The sequence below is a fragment of the Drosophila santomea genome, chromosome 3R (assembly GCF_016746245.2).
Source record: "Drosophila santomea strain STO CAGO 1482 chromosome 3R, Prin_Dsan_1.1, whole genome shotgun sequence".
Classification (NCBI taxonomy): Eukaryota; Metazoa; Arthropoda; class Insecta; order Diptera; family Drosophilidae; genus Drosophila; species Drosophila santomea.
The window spans coordinates 8,639,011-8,659,784 of NC_053019.2; the positions used below are offsets into that span (position 1 = coordinate 8,639,011).

The following is a 20,774-nucleotide window of genomic DNA, read 5'->3' on the forward strand; positions in this document are numbered from 1 at the left end:
CTAAAGACGTGACATTAAAGCTGTTCAAGCGTGTCTATGATTGTTGGCTTAAAACCAGAACTAAATACGTTTGATAATGAATATAATAGCAAAACATTTCAGATGATTTAAATAATCTTATTTTTAAGGTGATGAAAACTGAAAGTTTTAGTTGTTAAATTCCCTTTAAATGCCTTACGTATTGCATATTAATATTTTCATATTTATGAACCCGGACAGCTGAAACTTCACAAATCACATAAAAATTTGACAATCGCCTCAACGACGCGATGAATGATGGATGGACACAATTAGAACACATTTCGATTCCAGTCTGTCAACAGAGGGGAAATCTAAATAATGGCACAAAAGGGGAACAAACTTTGCACTTTGCTTTGAGTGCCTTATCATGTGGGAGCCACAATTTACATATTTCTTATTCTTACTCACTATTTGCATTTCTCTTAGTCGGTTCAGCATCCTGATTTGTTTCGTAATCATTCGGCGATTGTCTAGTATCCGGTTAGTATCCGTTGGCATCCATTGTGATTCGATGTCGTCGTTAAGAGGAGTCTTGGGCAACTAAAATTCCAATTCCACATGACCGAATTAGATTTAGACTGCGTGCTTTCATTTGAACCTATTTTCGGTTGAATGTTCTAGCGTTTTGGCCTTTAATTGACTCTTTTTTATTTTCCATTTAATTGCTGCTCGGTGCACAACTCACTCAAGTTGAGCAGTAGGAACAAACTGAAGATGCGGCGCACTTTCTAAAATGGAATAAGCGACATGCGTGCGTGCATCGCCAAAATTTTATAAATAGAAAGAATCACAAATCTATATTTGAAGTTGGGAGCAATTTCGAAAAACCGCTCACAGGTCAACAGTGACGTCATGAAGCCACCGATTACTTTTTCGATAACTACAACCATTTGCATCTTATATGTTGTAAATATTAAATGTTTTAAACGCTCGACATTCGACTCCTTTAAAATATTTGTAGTCCATTTAAAAACGTTGTAAGTTAAAAATTATAAATACTTTATAGTACAAGTTTAAGGAACTTCCCAAGATACAAAAAAGATAACAAAAAATTATTCCTATTAAGTTAAGATTTCAAATTTCGCCTAAAAGTGCGCCTAAGACCCGCGCGAACGTTCACACTGGTTGCAAACATCGATTAAAACCGAAATAACATCGATTAATCGATTGGCCCATTACTCATCGCGGAAAACGTGAACGAAAAGCAAGTTGCCGCCTGTCTGCTAGGAACTTTATTGTTTTAAACTGTAATACGTGCTAAAGGCCAACCCCATCACATAAATATGGTAAGTCCTGCCGCAAATAATCCAAGGATAACGAGGGGAACGCCAATCATGGACTCCTCTGCCAGCGGCATGCGATTGTAAACATAACCTGCAAAGAAGCTTCTCGCAAGCCGACGACATCTGCTGACTAATTGGAGACTTTAACTATATATTTTTGCTATATCCTTATGATCCACAGCAACCGCAAATTGTGCTCCTCAAAGAAGGCACTGACACGTCGCAGGGCAAGCCGCAATTGGTGTCCAACATCAATGCCTGCCAGTCGATCGTGGACGCGGTGCGGACCACTTTGGGTCCCCGCGGTATGGACAAGCTGATTGTGGATGCCCACGGCAAGGCGACGATCTCCAACGATGGAGCCACCATCATGAAGCTGCTGGAAATCATCCACCCGGCGGCCAAGACCCTAGTGGATATTGCCAAGTCACAAGACGCCGAGGTAAGCGATTGGCCCCCTGAGAAGCCAAGCACGTGACACAGCTAAAGCTTTGTTTCGCCTTTTCCTTCAGGTGGGTGATGGCACCACATCTGTGGTTCTGCTGGCCGGCGAGTTCCTTAAGCAGGTGAAACCGTTCGTGGAGGAGGGCGTTCACCCGCGAGTCATCATTAAGGCCATCCGCAAGGCCCTGCAGCTCTGCATGGAGAAGATCAACGACATGGCTGTCCAGATTGTCGAACAGTCCAAGGACCAGCAGCGTGCTCTCCTCGAGAAGTGCGCAGCCACTGCCATGTCCTCCAAGTTGATTCACCAGCAGAAGGACTTCTTCTCCCGCATTGTAGTCGATGCTGTGCTGTCTCTGGATGAGCTGCTGCCCCTGAACATGATTGGCATTAAGAAAGTGACCGGGGGCTCGCTGGAGGAGTCGCAGTTGGTGTCGGGCGTGGCTTTCAAGAAGACCTTTTCTTATGCCGGCTTTGAAATGGCCCCCAAATCCTATGACAACTGCAAAATTGCCCTGCTCAACATCGAATTGGAGCTGAAGGCTGAGCGCGATAACGCAGAGATCCGCGTGGACAACGTCAAGGAGTACCAGAAGGTGGTCGACGCCGAGTGGCAGATCCTCTACAACAAGCTGGCCAAGATCCACGAGTCAGGCGCCAATGTGGTGCTCTCCAAGCTGCCCATCGGTGATGTGGCCACACAGTATTTCGCCGACCGCGACATATTCTGCGCTGGCCGCGTTCCCGAAGAAGATCTTAAGCGCACCATGAAGGCTTGCGGTGGTGCCGTCATGACGACGGCCAACGACATTAAGCCCAATGTCCTCGGTCTGTGCAAACACTTCGAGGAGCGACAGGTGGGCGGCGAACGTTTCAACCTCTTCCAAGGTAAGAGTCGTATTCGTATACTTAATTGTTTGCCTTTGTAGAGGACTCAATTAAACAAGCACATATTTTCGATTTGATTTTTATTTTTAATAGGCTGTCCCAATGCCAAGACGAGCACCCTTATCCTGCGTGGCGGTGCCGAGCAGTTTCTGGAGGAGACTGAGCGATCTCTACACGACGCAATCATGATCGTGCGTCGCACCATCAAGCACGATTCCGTGGTGGCCGGCGGCGGTGCCATTGAGATGGAGTTGTCCAAGCTGCTGCGCGATTACTCGCGCACCATTGCCGGCAAGGAGCAGCTGCTGATCGCCGCCATCGCCAAGGGCCTGGAGATCATTCCTCGCCAGCTGTGCGACAACGCCGGTTTCGATGCCACCAACATTCTCAACAAGTTGCGCCAGAAGCACGCCCAGGGTGAGTGTCCCAAAATATTTACCCGTACAGAGCCACCTTAACAATGAGTGAATTTGAAATTTATATTTAAAATGCGGGGAAAGATAAGTTTTTATTTTAAAGAACTTGTGTATGAAACTTTAAAAAAAAAACATTTGTTCCTCCGTAACAAATTGTAATATATTCTTATTTCCTTCGGCCAATTGTCTGTCCGATTACTTCTTGAGCTGCTCATGCCAGAGCAGGAAGCAGGGTTCCTGGCATAGACCTGGCTTATCCGGACAGGTGTTGCACATAAACTTGCTGAACTGCAGCATTCCACCCTTGTGGCAATAGCGGCAGTTTTTCTTAGCCGGCTTTCCGTTCTGCTGGATAAGCACGGGCTCGTGAAGAATGGTCTTCATCCTGGACTCGGGCACCGGTTTGTTCTTTGACCGCTCATATGCATCCGGTTTCTGGGGACTAACTGTTAGCGGTTCGTTCGTCACTTCTTCTCTTAGAAGAGACTTTATTATGATCACCCGGAACTCAGAGTAACTTTTTAGATGTCCGACTCGCGCATTCTGGCCATTGGCGAAGTAAAGCAAATAGGAATTGTACACGAGAATGTTGAGTAGAAAAATGGTCAGCTTCTTGTCCGCCGGCAGCTCCTGGCAGGCAGCTTGGTAGTGGATCAGGTGGTGGCGACCATCGTTTCCAGGTCGCAGTTGAAATTCGAGTTCCTGGATCAACTTGGGTTTGGCATTCGTTTTCTGCATGGCCATCTCCTTGGAATAAATGGCCAAGCAGTCGGAGCTGAAGAAGTACAAGCTCTTTGCCCTTCGTCGCCACTTGGCCATCATCAGAGAAGTGGCATAGCTGGTGGAGATACTGTTGGAATCCAATCGTTGGTGCACCAGTGCCTTACTGTTGCCGTACCTATTCCTGTCCAGCAGACCAGTGCAATAGGTGCTCTTCTTAGCCAACTCCTGGGCCAGACCGTAGCTTCCATAGAACTTTGATGCGTACACAGTGCGTCCTCCCTGGAATCCCTCCATTAGTTTGAGGGCAACTTTGTTACGGTGCTCCACCAACTGCCGGGAATTGCGTACCCATGCCGGTGCGTCTTCCTTCCGCACAATCTCCGGCAGAAGCTTCACCACCAGTCCGCTCTGCTCAGTTAGCATATGCAGCAGTAGTGAGTTGGTGCGGAATTTGTTGGGAAGATCCTCCTGGGAGCTCAAAGCTCCTTTCCACAGAGTGATAGGTTCATTGAGCACCAGTTGCTGGCCACAAATGTATATCTCTTCCATGCGCTCGTTGATAAAGTCTAGCAGTGGAAAGTTCTTCAGCTTGGTTTTACCCGTTTGTAGCTGCGGTGCATCAAAGTTTAGGCAGTGCAGCAGCTGCTGATACCGCTCCAGGGACATCTTCCCAGAGAATCCGACGAGACCGTAAAACATGTTAGTGCTCCAGTAATCCGAGAGGTGCTCCAGCTTTAGGTCACACATAAGCAGGGAAAGGCCCATAAAGATTTCCATTTCTTCGGCAGTTGTGGGCTTGGACTTGAGCTCTCCTCCCTTTAGGTTGCAGCTTTGGGCCAGGGAAGAGAAGAACTTGGAGCGGTTTCCCAGCAATTGGTTGAAGTAGTGCTGCGGTCCCTGGAAGCGTTGTCCGAATTTCAGGCCAGTTTGCTGGATGGGAAATTTGAAGAGTAATCTGGAGCCCGCCTGCTGGCTGCTCCAATCTGGATCGTAGTCATCCGCCTCGTCTGGTTTGTAAAAAGGGAAATTATGTAAGTTAGGGATTGAGCGGAGGGGAGGGGCACCTAACTAACCCTGACAGAAGACATCTGCCGCTTGGTAATCAAGCTCCGAGTAGCCATCCTCGTCGGAATCGCTCTCTTGCTGATCCAATTCCAAGCGAACGGTAGTGGTGGTCACCTGCTGCTCCGCTACCAGCTGCAGTTGGAGTTCAGTGAGATCCGGCTTTATATCGGCCGTACTTAAATCGTAGTCTGCGAGCGCCGGATAGCCGTCCAATGGTTCCGTTTTGATGTCCACACTGCGCCGCTTGACCGGCGACCGGTGATCATCCTGGCGCGGCTTCAGTTGCTGTTTGCGTTTTCTCCCGGAGCTGGACATTTTGCCCGTTGTGTTTTTTCCAAATAATGCAAAAACAGCGGAAATTTCAGCCGCAGCAACGCGTGTTTTTCTTCGACCTCTCTGTCACTCGTCCTCTCTCACTCGAGTCACATGTGCTGTATGGTGTGCTCTTTCGCACCTTCTCAATTCGTTTATTGCGCGGGCTGTATGCGGCGTTGCCACCTGAGCGGAGTGTTGCCTGCGAAAATCGTTGGCAAATTCAAATCGGTAGTCTAATTTTGAACTTTAATTAGTATTTTAATAGACTGCATTAATTTGATAAAATTATTCGTGATCATGTAACGTTATAGTATAGTAAAGTTTAGATTTTATATTCAAAGTAACAGTGTTTTAAAACTAAACTATACCTTTTATTTACCTTTTTTGCAGGAGGCCAGTGGTTCGGCGTCGACATCAACAAGGAAGACATTTCTGACAACTACGAACAGTGCGTCTGGGAGCCGTCTATCATCAAGATCAATGCGCTGACGGCGGCCGCTGAGGCAGCCTGCATGATCCTTTCCGTCGACGAGACAATAAAGAGTCCCAAGGCCGGAGAACCACCGATGGCCGGCGGTGGCATGGGAATGGGCCGCGGAATGGGCAGGCCCATGTAAATAGAATCATTCAGAAATCCCGAGAACACTACACCCTAATCATCAAAACTCACTTGCATTTCTCTCCTAATTTAACACGTACACGTATTACTCGGTCATACCTTCGCATTTCGCACGCTTCGAAGCAAGAACAACAGCAACAATAATCCACTGACCTATCTGTATATGTTTAATAATAAAACACGAAATTGAAAATTGTATTTTCATAACATACAAAACGTTTTTAATTTGAATCCAGGGCGAGGTGGCAACTCTGCGGGGAGTGCTGTTAAGCGGTTGACGTGCTGTTAAGCGCAAGCAACATATTGTTATTCCAATCCATCCCGAAAATAAACAATAAATAATGGGCAATCATAAAGTTCTCCGCTCGGCGGGAAATAATTTGCGTTATTCCATGTACGAGTTTATTGACGCGGTACACAAACGATCTATTATATGGGAACGAAGCCACCGGAACTTCCACAATCGTGAACTCAGAGATGAGGCCTGGCAGCAAATTGGCCACGAGCTTTGCGCGAATTTTGACGACTCCAGCGAGCGGGAGAGGCAGGAAATAGGTGGGTGCTGCTCTAAACATTATAATCAATATCATACATAGCTTCCAATTCCAGTGAAAACCCTGCTTAAACGTTGGAAAAATACGAGGGACAGCTACTTACGGGTAAACCGGCTACGCCAAAGTGGCGAGGAGGTGGCCAGGGCTTCCTACATCTACGAAAAGGAACTAAGTTTCCTTCTAAACGTTAAAGCAGAGTCGGAGGACGATGTGGAATCCTTGAAGGAGCAGCCCAAGTCACAGGGCAAACGGAAGCGAGGGAGCACCGCTGCACAGAGATCTGCAAAGACTCCACGAAAGAGAAACTCCGACCAGGAATCGAATCTGGAGCCCGCAATTTGCCACCCAGCCATTCCAGACAACCTAAATACGGTTCTGGAAGATCTGGCCTGCACAAAGGAGGACACCGCTACTCCGGAGATCGCATATATTCCGCAGTTACCACCAGATCCACCCTGCAGTACAAATAACGCCTACTTGTCCGCCGATCCGGATCAGGCCTTCTTCGACACCATTAAGCCGCACATGCAACAGATGTGCGCCGATCGCAAGCTCGACTTTCAGATAGAGGTTCTGAAAATCCTACGCAATTTCAAGCCGAATTAAATATTTGCAACAAAAGTCATATCATTTTTTGTTTTGCATTTACATTGAGAGCAGATATATTTAACAGCAAGTTAACATAGGCAATAAGAACATAGTTAATCGTTATCGTTCATCGTCTAATGCTTAGGGCGCCAAATTTGTACTGTAATTTGTAATTTAAAATACAAACAAAAATTTTCACAAACTTTTTAATGGAACCAATGATTCAATATTTTTTTTTTAGATTTAAATAACAGACAATAAATTTTTTCATAGTTACATTTGTTTTGTGTGCAATGTATATATTACATGTTTACTTTTTTAGATATTATAATTACTATAGTTGTAAAGTTAGTTAAGACAATGGAATATTCTTAAGAAATACATATATTAACTAAAATATAAAAAGGCATATTTTAATTTGTTTTACACAATAGCAACTCCTCAGTAAAAGACTTGCACCAAGGTTATTTTATAAAAATGTATATGACTATACAAGTGTGTATTCATATTCGAGTACATTTGTACTATGCAAGCATGCACATTGTCCACATGTGGAATTGATATCTTGACACAAATCCTCTGTTCTGTTTTTCATCCCCCTAGCCACTACTTTCTTGGGCCGGATGCTGTCTCAATACATATTTATCGCCTGCAGCGAAATTTTAGTACAAACATAAACTGTCAAAAACATACATAAGCCATCGGATGGCCGATGTTCCAAAGCCGTTCGACCAGTTTCGGCTGATGTTGATTAAAAAAAAAGAGCTTAAACCTGTATTCAAACAGCTTGTCCCTCTTATGCCAATCGAGTTTTCATTATGTATACCGATTTCTTCATGGTTTTTGCTCAACACAAAGACAAATTTATGGATTGTACGAGTGTATTTATAAGTCGACACTCCAGACGACACCCCTAAAAAAGAAATCGCTGAAAACCGTTAAGGAAGCCATAGGGGTAACTCAGAGATTTGGAATCGGTGTCGCCTTTCAAGCGTTCCACACTGCTGGGAATTCCCTGAGTACCTCCTATGGGGGGTACGAAATCGTTACCCCGAATACCCGCCCCCACACTTCACTCGACAAATGGTACTCGTAACGTCCTGATAATGCTGTTCTCCTCGGGATCGCCCCATTCCATTTCCCACTTAACTGCATATGGTATTTGTTAGTGGTTGTTTCGGGTTTCGGAAATTTCTGTCTGCGATCGGGACCCTGGCCGTACCCTCCACTTCACCCATTAGCAACGGCTCTGGCAGCTGTTGTGCCCTATTAAATGCTCCCTTAGATCCTCGAATCCGGCTACCTGCATCTGCTGAATGGAAGTGCACTGAGAACTTTTTTTTAGATTTTCGCCATAAATGTTTTTGCCATCAATCCATACCTTACAAAAATGAACGGAAGTGCATTTTTCAGGGAGCTTAAGCTAGGAGATATAATTTTTTGGAAATAAAACAAATAAAAATTAAAACGAATTTTTAGTTTGAGTGAAATACTTATTTATCAAGATCTCTTACGCTTCTCTAGCGTATATCTATATCTATATATATTTATCGCAGTGTACAAAGGCATTCGCAGCGTTTGTAACGTACTTTTCAGCCCAAACGAAACCGGGCACCGAAGGGGATTTACGGTCTTCTACCCCTGGAATTGGTACTCCCCTCGCATACCTGTAGCAATTCTGGGCATTGCAGTGAAATCGAATAATAGACAGGAAGTCCCTTCGATGGCTTTTATTCCTTTCAAGGGCCGAGCCGCTCTAGTAGATCATGGTGCAGCGATTGTCTCGCCAAATGATGGTGGTCTTTGTCCTGTCTTATCCTAAAACTATATTCCTAATATGGTCGGCAGGAATAAGAGAGCCCTAGGTAACTGAGCCCGACTCAGGTGGAGTTATCCAGTAGAACCACCTGCGTGTTTTGGTATCTTCGCCAGGCACTCTCCGCCCTTTCCAAGTATTCACCGATCTCTTGTCGCTTGTTGGGAAGGTCGTACTTCTCCAGAGCTAGCTTGAGGAGTACGTACTCCAGGCTACGGATACCTCCGAGATTGTTTGGATCCCTTAGGTTATCTACTAGGGTAACGAATTTCTTGAGCAGCTCCACCAACTGCCCAAAGTTGGTCAAATCTTCCAGGCCAGCATCCACCCCGTTGACGTATCGCATACTCTGTTTAATTCTCCTGGCCAAATCGGTGCTTCTGCCAGCCAAGGGTGATAGCTCCGTATTTAGCTGTTGCACCGATCTGCGCGTATCGATCACCTTCTGCAAAGCGTCCTGGTTATACTGATCCTGATCCGTCCACTGGGTCATCGGAGCCTTAGTAGTCGTCCCTTCGTTGTCCACCATGGATATCCGATTGTTCTCCACAATAATGGTCTTGTCGATGGTGTCGGTCGCATTCGGGGGCTGCATTACGTGGAAATCCAGGGTGAAATGAAACCGCATGCTACCCTGTAAGGATTAGGAGTTGTTTAGGACCCATCTCGAAAACTTGCACAGTCAAAAACATGCCTGGACTAAAGTAGACGCTGCTAAGAAAACCAAAATATTCGTAGAGAACCACATCTTGCCGGCGAACTGGGAAATGTTTGACTGACTCCAAGCTGAAATCTCACGATCAGACCACTTCATGCAATCCAAGCTCGACATCGCGGCATATCAAGCCACAGGGTTATCACACATCGTCCCCACTTGACCGATAACAGATCCATTCAATGAGTTTTCTAGCTATAGAAACCAGACAGGGAGCCCTCGGTGGGGGGAGAATTTTCCATAGCCAGACAAAGAGCAAGTCACGTGGTCGCCGAGATGAATAGTCAATACCGTGAGGTGAGCGATTGCCAACCTAAAACCATTTCAAGGTGCTTGGAATAGCAAGTATTTCAATTTGTTGAGAGGTTCGCATCCAATATGACCTCTCTGAAAATAGTAAGTTCTTTGAACCTGTCGAGGGTACACAGAAATCTGAATAATGTCAAACTGACTGAATGTCATATATGCTTATTAATATTAATTACAGTGCTAATATCTGGATGCAGTTAATATCAATTGTTCCCTTTTCGAATAAAAATTCAAACAATTTAGGCAGAAAATGTGCGCAATATACATATACATATGTGTATATTATTCACTTAATACATGTGATATAAAAGATTCGATGGACTGGTTAATAGCCCGCATGGTTATTTGGAGTGCGTGAATCATCCACCTTTTTTGGGAACTCATTTCACAGAGTCATTTCCGTTACGAACTCAGCCGAACTGGCGAATTTCTAAGGGCCAACATCTGCTTGAATACTACTACGCTTATCATCCGTCTGAGGTAACAACAACCACTCTTATCACCATACATATATAGTTTGCTGTTTACGCGTGCAATAATAATTATAATGTACACAGAGGCACTACAGCGATAAGGTGCGAATGCTATCGCAAGTCCGCAAGTACCCCACATATAGTATAGCCCACAAAGTCGGATGTTTGTTTGTGCGAATGTATGCCTTAATTTAGAAAATGGTATCAAAGCAAAAGCAAACGCAAAGCAAAGCAGGGCAGTTCATGGAAGCGAAGCCATGGCGATAGGGGCAGGCCAAAGAAAAGCATAAAGTGTGGGAATAGCAATGGGAATCAATAGTAGAAATTGCGCAGCAGAATGAAATTATTCCACTGCCTGAAAATAACAAAAATCCACAGGGAAGAAAAAACAAAATAACCGTTGACACACACTCACATGATTGCCCATAATATATTCACAATTTTTACACATAAAAAAACTGTTGATATCTTTAAGAGAACAAAAAAAAAGCAAAAGTTCAAAAGGAGTTGCTCAGCTGGTAATTTTCTTAAACAGTTTCGATAAGAAAACGTTCTCATAGATAACACAGTTCTCCAACGAAACAGCAGCAATAAATGAAGCCCCAATATATCAAATTTTTATAGCCCATAACTACAATAAAATACAGTCCAACGTTCACTTGAGATAAATATTTTTCTCTTGTGTGTTTAACTTATTTTTATATTTAAATGTTCTTATATTCATCCTCGCCATTTGCGTACTTTGCACGCATATGTACATACATACATATGGCTGTACAAAAATACAGGGGAGTGGGGATTGGGGGCTGGGGCCAGGGGGACGTAGGAGGTGGGAGGCCAAGGGGTCGTCAGAGACCAACGCACAAAACTTGTAAATACGAACGTAACCCATCTCGCTCCGCCAGTATCTCCATCCCGCTCGGCATCCAGCGCGTGTGGCGGCACAACGTGAGCGTTTGGATGTGTGTGTATCTTACAGATACCAATTGCGTAGATACAGATACATCTACGGGCCCAGTTCGAGACCAGTGCACGCAACTTTTTGTTTTGCCTCATCTCGTTTTGGATACCCCGCATAGGCCGTTCGCCAAGATAGGGTATATTGGGCGAAAGTATACCCGTTTGTATTTAGAAAGATTTTGTAATTAGCTAAGTTACTTATATTACATTCAGAAATTCAAAGTTATAACCAATGTAAACTGAAATGCAGTCAAAATGCCAATCAAGGGGTATGAACCTTTCCATTAAGTCACGTTTCCCCATGATTTATGTATATGTTTTTTCTCTAGCTCTGGGCTTTTGTTATTATGTTTGCAATCGCCAATTCGAACGGACGTGAAAGAAAGAGGCGAAGTATACCCCTTTACCGGCCAACCTCTCTGAAATCCACTATCGCCGCCGCCATTTATCGTTTGCAATTAGCTTAGGCAAAGCGCCATAAAAATAAAAGAGTAGCGACCAAAAGCAACATAAAAACAAAATTGTTTACGCTTTTGATTTGCCTTAAGTTTGAGTGTAGTCATACAGACATACACACAGATACACATCTTGACGAGTTTGAAAACAACAACGCACGAGTGCCTCGACTACCGGATACCCATAAATATTAAAGTTATATCCAAATATTGAACGGTTTAATTCGAGTTTTGAGTTTTAACACCAATTCTGTTGAAATATATGTTACACGGCTACATATTTCTTCGGTGCTATTCGTCACTACGTAGACAGATTTACATAGTACGTACATGCACATATATAGGAACGTGTGCATATATTTCTCGAGTGTGGCTTGGAAATCGTTGAGAGCACAACAAAAAAATTAAAGAGTGCGAGCTTCAGCATAAAACGAAATCAACGGGGGGAAAACGCTTTCGATGCTCAAAAATGGACAACCCGTACAGTTATTGTCTTGTATTCGTTTTCATTGGACTCGATCGGATATAGTACATATAAAGTACAAGCATAATGGTACGTACATATGTATGTACTATGTACTGCATAGGTAGCGAAGCGGTAAACAACGACACCGAATTCAAAACCCATGCCCATTGCCAGCCAACATAGTGTGTTGTCTGTGAATCCAGTTTTCTTTTGCGACATCGTTTATAAAGAAACCCCAAAGCGGCGAGGTAAAAAAACCGAAACATCAAATGCAGAGAAACAAAAGACAACAATTGGGTGGATGATTCATGTCAGCCAAAAATGAAAACATTTTCGATGTTTATCAAAGCACGTTAAAATAGATGTAAATGGGACTTGGCAAAAAAGTATACAAATTTCACACATATTTTTTAGAAAACCGATATTGAAACGTGTAAAGTTGCAGCATATTTGTTTCTCTGTGGAGCGGTAGGTGCGAGATGTGCGAGAGCTGATTCCGAAGCACGTTCACCACTCGCAGCTCGGCGTCTGTTTTTTCTTCGAGCAACCTCTAGAGAAATCCACCTAGATAATACTAGTTTGTACTGCCAGTGAGTCACATTCGTGTTTTGCCCACTTACCTCTGAACTGAACTGAACTGAACTGATCCAACAGCTCTCTCCACTGTCCTCCTTCTGGGATCGCCACTTTCGGGGTTCCATCGAAGACACGGACACTTACTTCTCGCCCAACTCGAAGTATCCAAAAATGCATCCATATTCACTTCAACTCAATTGCAATTTTCCAATCAGCCAAGCTCTATTTTTGGACAACTAATAGCAATTCATAATCATATGTAAATGGGTTTCTAAAATGGAAATTCCCTACTAATCGCTGTTGACATTCATTCACTTTGGCTTTATAAGCAGTTTTCAGTTTGAAAAAGTTTAAAAAGCAAGGGCGAAGCCAATGGATTATAAGCTTATTTCTGGTCCAAGAGTAAACTGAAAACTTCAAGTTAGCACAAATAGGAGCTGGGCTGAAAAAATCCAATTATTTGTATGGCATGCGGATTTTCGGACCGGAGAAGTTGGGCGGCATCTGTTTGGGGGATCTCTTTGGGGGGTTTCCATTGAAAATTTTTGTATCTCTTTGTTCACTTTTTAGGGGATTTGGGGAAGTGGATGGGGTGGGAATGGGGAATGGCAAATGGCAAGTGGGGATCTATCAAGTGGCTGGGATGTTTTTTGGGAGGGGATTTACACATTGATTGTTTGATCGTTAGGCAATTGTTTGGTATGCTTGAGTTTTAACTTGACTTTGATGCTGGCTGAGCTCTGCGTAAGATCTTATCGGTCTCATATCAATATATATAAACTTTTTATACATTTATGTATCTATTTTGTGTAGTGGTGTGATAAAACCTTTAAACATTTATCGTTATCACGCTGACTGCTGTGTAAGAATCTATAAAATGCTGTTGCTGTTAGATGTTGCGTATATAAATTTCCTCAACTCACAATGACAATTCGCACTTATCGCATAGCTATAGATGTTTATGGACTCGCCGATCCGATTGCGATTACACAAATACTAGGCATCTATTCAGAACTAACATAGGAACAATCAGGATAGTTTTTCACATCGAAACGGAGCTGGAAATGGTTCTATTATGCCCTTCGGCTCTGTAAACATGCTTATCGTTTTATTATTTTACTTTGTGTGTGTGTCGCAATATCTGGGTGTTTGTGAAATCGCAGCGCAAATGCAGCTGCATTTATTTATATTTATATGCATATGTACTATATGCGCATTTTCCTTTGTTTCGATCTCCTAGCAAAGCGCTTTTTATATTTCAATTTTATTCTGATTTGGTTTTTTTTTATATATTTTGTGTGGTTTCTCGCTTAGATATCGTGCTGAAAACAAAAACATGTGAGAACCTCGGTAGTGGAATTTTTCGGAGCACATGTTGCCCGACTATTCTGGAATGTGGAGGGGGTTATAGTACGGGGGATTTGCCGATTAGCTCTGGAATTAAAATTGCCAACGAAAAACTGTACGTGATAACGCAAATGAAAACACAAATTTGAGGATTTTTTTTTGGTTAATTATACAAAGCTTTAATAAATTACTTTACGAAAGCCATGTACAATTGTTTATTTGTTTTTTTTCTTCTATTGTTTTGTTGTTGTTTGGTTTGACGGGTTTTTCTTTCTTTTTTCTCAAAATTTAAAAGTTGACTTGGATTTAACACATTTCCAATATTGCTTTACAATTCTTCTCAGATTTTTATTCACAATCGTTTCTATAATTAAAATATTGAATGGCGAGTTTGCTCTTCATATTCGCATTCATCTTAATGGTCCATTTAAGGTAATGGTGTGGGTATTTATTTAATCGTTTTCTCTTCAGTTGTATTAATTTGTATATATACCAGGTTTAAAAATATAGCAAAGTATCACAAAAAATTGCAAATTAAATTGTAAATTAGATCAATGGAGAAATTAAAAAAAATACGTAGTGCTTGGTTGCTTTCTTTTCATTGTTTTTTAGAACGACGAATCATGGTTTCGGCTTAAATAAAAGAGGTTAAAAATAATATTCGAACTTGGTCGAATCGTCGTCGTTACGCTTTAAGTTTAAATTAAAAAATTGAATTTGAATCATAATTTCAGGGGCCTTGGACTCGCAGTTGCCTTGGGTGGGGGACACAAACGCCTTGGACTCGCACGGAGAGCTCCGCGAGCGATCTTGTTTCGGGCTCCCAACTTTGAAATGGAAATTAATTTGTACTGATTGGTGTTGAAAAAGTCAGCGGGCCGGAACGTTTGTGCCCACAAGTCCAAGGCAGAGCAGGCGAGTCTGGGGCTGTTTTGGTCTGTTTTAAATGGTTTTCTCTTTTTTTGAATTTTACAAATAGGCTTTGTATCTATCCTGCTTCAATGACATCTAAGCTGTTCTCTGCTTAAACTGACGTCCAGTAAGTAACAAACGTTTTGCTTACACTTAAAAAAAAATGCAAAATTCTGCGCGACAAGTTTTGAGTTCTTCTCTGTGGGGTGTGTAGTGTGTACTTCGTATGGGGCGGGGGGAAATGGGGGTGAGCTGGGGATTCCCCGAGCACTGCTCGAGTGACCCTCGCTCGGTTCAATACTCTAAGTAGTGGGTATGTGGATGGGGTGTACTTGTAGTGTAACTTGAAGATACAAGCTTTAAAGCTACCAATATATGACAACTTGCTCAGTAAACCTAAACAGTACTTGACTTTTTTGGCTTTTCAACATTTTTAAAACTATCATCGAGTGTTTTGTTATAGTTTCATATCTTTTCATCTCTCTTTCTCGTTTCATAATTTAGCTGGTTCAGGAAGTTAAACAATATGCGTAAACAAAACTCAAGTGCGTTCTTATTTCTGGGGTTTTCCTCTATCAATTACGTTTTGGGGTTCTTTTTGTTTTTGGCTTATCACTTCGGTGCCAATTCAGTTGGCAAAAACACATAACAAAACTCACGCTGCCTCTTTCTACGCAAAATACAAATAACTTTGGATTGGCTGGGGATCGGGAAGTGTGGGAGGGGGTGTAGCTTAAATAATTTACATACATATTAATGTTAACAATTAATAAGTAATGCTAATAATGAAAATAAGGTACTGGGTTCAAGTGTTTCAGTATTGAGCATCAACGAATAGTTTACATAAAGTAGTTTCATTTCTTCCTCATCTCGCGATATCTATATCTTTTCCTCTCTCGTAAAGCCATCGCTTTTGGGGATTGCAACTTATATAGTTTTTAGTTGTTTTCACAATTGTTTCCGCTCGGCGCAAGATCAAACATATTTTGGAATAAATAAAATCTTGCTTGCGCCAATTGCGTGCTAACACATTTACAAGTGCTCATCTTATGATGATCTTATTCTTATTGTTTATCGATTTCTCGTTTTTAGAAAATTTTATTTGAACATTTTAGCGTTGTTCCCTTCTATGTACAATTCAAGAATGTTTAAATTAGAATTTTTTAAAGCCATTTTGCAATTACACATTAAGAATAATTAAACATGTTCGCAGTGCGCATATGTAGCTCAGTATTTTTGGGCAATTGCTTCTCTCTCGCGCGACGTAAAACTAAAAGTAATGGAAGTATCTAGGTTGGTCAAAATTACAATACAATAGTGGATCAATTTATCTTAAGGTAGAGGAGAGTTACAGATGTTGATTTGCTTTTCATAGGCAAGTTGAATGCATTTTGCGCTGCGGCTCTGCTGCTGCTCTGCTGCGGCGGCTGCGTTGAGTTGTTGTCGTTGAGTTTTTGTTTGAATTAGTCTTTGTGATTTGGTGGGTATACGATTTATAGTAGTTGCATTATTATTATTATCAGTTAGTAGGTATTATCGTGTCTCTTGAATATACTCTGATAGCTTTTTTTGCCCTTTGCATTTATTCTTTATCAACATTTAAGGTACGTTGCACATTTTGTCCGCTTTTCGGGGGATAAACATAAACTGTACGTTATGTTGCGCTTCTAGCGTCCATTTTTGAATTACTCATAAATATTATTATATTTATAATTTTACTTATTAATTAATTTTCAAGTCTATTTGCGTATCACGTTTAAAACAATGTTCAGTTGTGAAGTATCCGTTGTTAGACATATAAAGTTCTCCTTCCTCTGCTCGGTTTTTCCTCCGTTTAGTTTAAGTCCTCTTTCCATTTGGTTTTCCTTGTATTTTAGCCAGGCTTCCATTGGGTGTTGTACTGGTTGCAGTTTGTCGATTGGCTGTCTCAATAAAGTTTGCGCATTGAAGTTGACAGTGGAGATTGGGGGGTTTGTCTATATAGCGGGGAATTTTGCATCTTTTTCGCTGTGTTTATTTGTTCTCATTGTCGTTGTTGATGTTCATTTGTCGGTCGGTTGTGAGGACAGTTGTTTGTGTGTTTGTAGTCTGTTTACTTTCAGTTTTCCTTGAAACAGTTTTTCTTTTCTCCCTTTATAGCTTCTCAAATTGGTTTAATTGTTTTATGATACACACTTGAGATCACAAACATTACTCTTGTTTTTTTTTTTTTGTTTTTGTTTAAAAAAGTTCAAATTTCCAGTTGAAATGTTTTCGCTTTTTTTGTAAAGGTTTTTTCATTTTCCATTTTTTGTTTTATGTTTTTGTTAATTTTTTTTTGTTGGTTTTATGTTCATTTCGATTTTTTTGCAACTCATTGACGGGTTCGGGGTCCACCGGGTGTTTTAGCCATTCATGTCGGTCCTCCAGATCCATCTTCAGATCCAGCTCTAGATCCAGATACTCTTCCTGCCTCCCTGCTCCAGACACTGATCCTCCAGCACCAGTGTGGTTACGACTGCACATTGAGCAGCAGCTTCAGGTTGTGCGTGTCGAAGTCATCGAGGAGATTCCGCTTCGAGCGGCCCGTCTGCATCGGCACCTGGAACTTGGGCATCGACGGCATCGTCATGGGAAGCTTACCCTCCGACCTGGACAGTGTCCAGTGCTGGGGAGGCTTGGGCAGCGCCGTTGGAGCTGGTGCATCGAAGCACTTGCTGCCCGCGAAATGCGTCAGTGCGGTGGGTATGAGTGGGTGCGGCTGCTGCTGCATCTGGTGCTGAGGCGATATCTTTCCGCCCAACGAGGGGCTCTTCCTCTGCTTGCGAGCCGATCCTCCGACGATTCCCGGCGAGAAGCCTCCACCCAAAATGGTGGCCGGTGACTGTCGCACCTGCATAGCTCCTTGGGGCGAACGACCTCCTCCGTTCCTCCGGTTGTTGTTGGCAAAGAAGAAGCCTCCACCGCCCTGCTGCTGCGGCGACTGGCGCTGCTGCGACTGCTGATGCTTGTTCTTGGATCCGGTCGACTGGGATTGGGACTGGAGTTGCCGCTGCCTCTGGTTGGGGGGCGTGGCAAGGGCGGATAGACCCAGGCCAAGACCGAGACTCGTGGGCGAGGAGCTCAGGAAAGGGGCGTTATTTGTACTGCTGGCAATACTGTTGGAATGTGCAGTTACCAAGGGCGTTGCTGGTGCGGATGCGGATACGGATGTGGGGGAGACGGGTGCGGATGTGGGCGAGGGGGTGGATGAGTTGGATGCGGAGGTCGCTGATGCTGCTCCCTTTTTTAATCGTATGGACTTGGTGGCCGATGCGGTTGTCATTCTGATGTTGTTCCTAACGCTATTGTGCGAGTATGTCATAGTAATTTCGTCGCTTTACGATCTCTGGATCGATATCTCTGCTCTGCTCTCCTCTTCTCTTAATCTCTCTGGATCACTTTCCTCTTATTAAAATTTCTGCTGTTTTGCCTTTTTGTTTTTGGTTAATTCGCTAAATTAATGCTTAACGTTAAATATCACACGCACTTAAATCAATTCTTTATAAATCGAAACCAAACGCCTTCTGCTTCTGCTACTATTGCTATTGAGATGTTGATCTAGCTGCGCCGCTCTGTTTTCTTTGGTTGCTGATAGTCGCCGAAGTTGAGATGACCTCCAAAATGGAAACGAAAAGGGCGACGGGCGGCCGAGCACGTAGCTGCTTTTCCACTTCTCCTGGTTCTGGGTCTCGCCTTTATGTTTTATGTACAGCTGCTGTTTACTTTACTTTATTTAGTTTTACTTGTAACGTTATGTATTGTTTATCAGTCTGTTGATTTATCTCTTTACTCCGGTTAAGCTATCCTTAGCTATAATTTCGCAAACTCTTCTCTGTTCTTAGCTGATTTAACTGCTGCTTTCGCATTCCAAGCCGTGCTGATCCTGTTTTTTTGGAGAAAAGCGAAAGAAACCATTGAAAAATTGAAGCGATACATGTTGGGTTATGTTAATAGGGGTGCCGTTGAAGTAAGTCCTATTTCTTATAAAATCAGCCATCAAACCATATTTAATACAAAAGCCTAACAAAATGATCGTAAACTAGCGAAAAAACTATTTAGATTGTTAAAATATATTCCGAAGTGAAAATGTCTATATATCAATTTAGGTTTAGTAAAAAAAGGTAGTTGTGTACACTTGGGGAAAACCTCATTATACATCTGAATACCTTTTTTACCTGTGTACGAAATGTAACATTTCAAAGGTAAAACAAAGCAGTTATATTTCGATGGCCGTGCGTGTGTGTGTATAATAAGAAACGGGAACCCAAAAAGGGGAAATAAGATGTAACGATTACATTTCCAGGTAGCAACAACCTGTAACGTAGTGCTAACTACGTAACGGCTGCATTATCGTCCCTGCGTTTGAGTGTGTGCAGTCTGTGTGTGCTATTTACGTCAACAAAAGGTGTTTGTTTGGCTATTCAAGCAAACTTGGGACGTCAGAGGGACGGACCCACATGCACATATAAACATACGTACACACATTTGTACATATGTACATTTATTTTGCGAGAATACCTGAATTAATGAATCAACACACACACACGCATACATGCACACACGCAGCGATAACCAACACAATTGCGACTTACTTTTTTGCCGTAGACCTTCTCACACCAACGAGCGTGCGTACGTGTGTGTGTCGCAGTTTTCTCAGCCACTTCGTTATACAGATTCCGATATTTCGACAAGCGTTATATACAAAATGGGTTGAGTTTGGGTTAAAAGTTGCTTTGATCTAGATGTTTCACTTTAAAATGTTGCGGGAATTGGTTTGTTTTGCGTTTTTTATACTCTTTACTTCGGATTTTATATGGGGTTATATGTGTATGTGTTCGCAGCTGTGTATATACGTGTGTGTGTGTATTGTAAAATCACTTTCAAAATGGCGACGGGCTGGCTTCGTATTTATATATTTATATATATATAGATGTAATTCCGCTTAAAGCTTTCTCTTCACTTACAGACAAAGGCTCAAAAAAATCACACTTTCAACTGATTCTGATTCGGATTTTGTTAAACTCTTATGTACACCACCGTCTATTGCGCAGCGTTTATTTCGAATTCGATTTCCGTTATTTTCGCTCGCCAAGTACTTCACTTTAGTGTGTGCTTTTCTGTAGCCTCACTCGTTGTACTTCGACGCGTATTAAAATATTAAACTTTACACAAATATTTGATTTATATCACTTAACTTAGGACATTTACAATATGCGTTACATATATATTTATTTTTGTAGCAGAAATTTTAATCGATATCTTTATCTTCTTCGCTTATGCTTGTTCTTTGCGCATCGGTACGCTTGCCTCGAATTTTCCACCATGACTCACACAATCGCACGGCTGCGCGGGCTTATATATGCCCGATGGCCGCCGACGCAGGGTACATATATTTGTATTTATCGACCCATTTTTGGGCAACTCTGGGTTCGTGACATGGCTGGACCAGCGAATACTCAAACCGACTTAAGGCCTGTTCAGACCTGCGGCGACTGCGATTAGGAAATTAATGATCTTTTTTTTTTTAGAAAACCATTGTTTTTACTACACATAGTAAATATTGTGGATCATGGGAAATACTGTTAAAAGTTGGAAATAAATGAAATCTCGCTACCTGCAATCGATTGCTACCTATTAGAGTTGTCACATCTGCCGTTTGAGATACAAAATGCGCGGTATATTTGAAATTGATTATGAAACGACAGCTGGCCTTTTGGAGCTGCATTATGCCTAATTCCGGACTATAGCTAACATTTGTAGAAAAATATTCGTATTTTTTTTTGAGGTATATCATTGTATAATAAGGTC

General features: G+C 42.4%; 5 protein-coding genes across 5 annotated transcripts; 2 read left to right on the forward strand and 3 right to left on the reverse strand.

The window, feature by feature from the left end:
- The first annotated feature begins 1,149 nt into the window (after positions 1 to 1,149).
- On the forward strand, positions 1,150 to 5,985 carry LOC120452068 (T-complex protein 1 subunit eta). The gene is made up of 5 exons (XM_039636131.1): positions 1,150 to 1,307; positions 1,486 to 1,746; positions 1,817 to 2,636; positions 2,730 to 3,053; positions 5,546 to 5,985. Exons 1-5 carry the CDS (start codon positions 1,305 to 1,307, stop codon positions 5,770 to 5,772), a joined length of 1,635 nt encoding a protein of 544 aa, XP_039492065.1. The 5' UTR covers positions 1,150 to 1,304; the 3' UTR covers positions 5,773 to 5,985.
- On the reverse strand, positions 3,146 to 5,343 carry LOC120452067. Its single transcript, XM_039636130.2, has 2 exons — positions 4,849 to 5,343; positions 3,146 to 4,782 (listed from the first exon to the last, which is right to left on the reverse strand). Exons 1-2 carry the CDS (start codon positions 5,153 to 5,155, stop codon positions 3,248 to 3,250), a joined length of 1,842 nt encoding a protein of 613 aa, XP_039492064.1. The 5' UTR covers positions 5,156 to 5,343; the 3' UTR covers positions 3,146 to 3,247.
- Positions 5,986 to 6,046: 61 nt separating the features above from the next.
- LOC120454356 lies at positions 6,047 to 7,192 on the forward strand. Its single transcript, XM_039639578.2, has 2 exons — positions 6,047 to 6,329; positions 6,384 to 7,192. The coding sequence occupies exons 1-2, from the start codon at positions 6,116 to 6,118 to the stop codon at positions 6,932 to 6,934; spliced, it is 765 nt and encodes a 254-aa protein (XP_039495512.1). The 5' UTR covers positions 6,047 to 6,115; the 3' UTR covers positions 6,935 to 7,192.
- Positions 7,193 to 8,724: 1,532 nt separating this feature from the next.
- On the reverse strand, positions 8,725 to 9,602 carry LOC120454358. The gene is made up of 2 exons (XM_039639579.2): positions 9,427 to 9,602; positions 8,725 to 9,366 (listed from the first exon to the last, which is right to left on the reverse strand). Exons 1-2 carry the CDS (start codon positions 9,562 to 9,564, stop codon positions 8,797 to 8,799), a joined length of 708 nt encoding a protein of 235 aa, XP_039495513.1. The 5' UTR covers positions 9,565 to 9,602; the 3' UTR covers positions 8,725 to 8,796.
- A 4,662-nt stretch (positions 9,603 to 14,264) lies between these two features.
- On the reverse strand, positions 14,265 to 20,308 carry LOC120454355. Its single transcript, XM_039639577.2, has 2 exons — positions 19,559 to 20,308; positions 14,265 to 18,849 (listed from the first exon to the last, which is right to left on the reverse strand). Exon 2 carries the CDS (start codon positions 18,286 to 18,288, stop codon positions 17,437 to 17,439), a length of 852 nt encoding a protein of 283 aa, XP_039495511.1. The 5' UTR covers positions 18,289 to 18,849; positions 19,559 to 20,308; the 3' UTR covers positions 14,265 to 17,436.
- Positions 20,309 to 20,774: the final 466 nt, after the last annotated feature.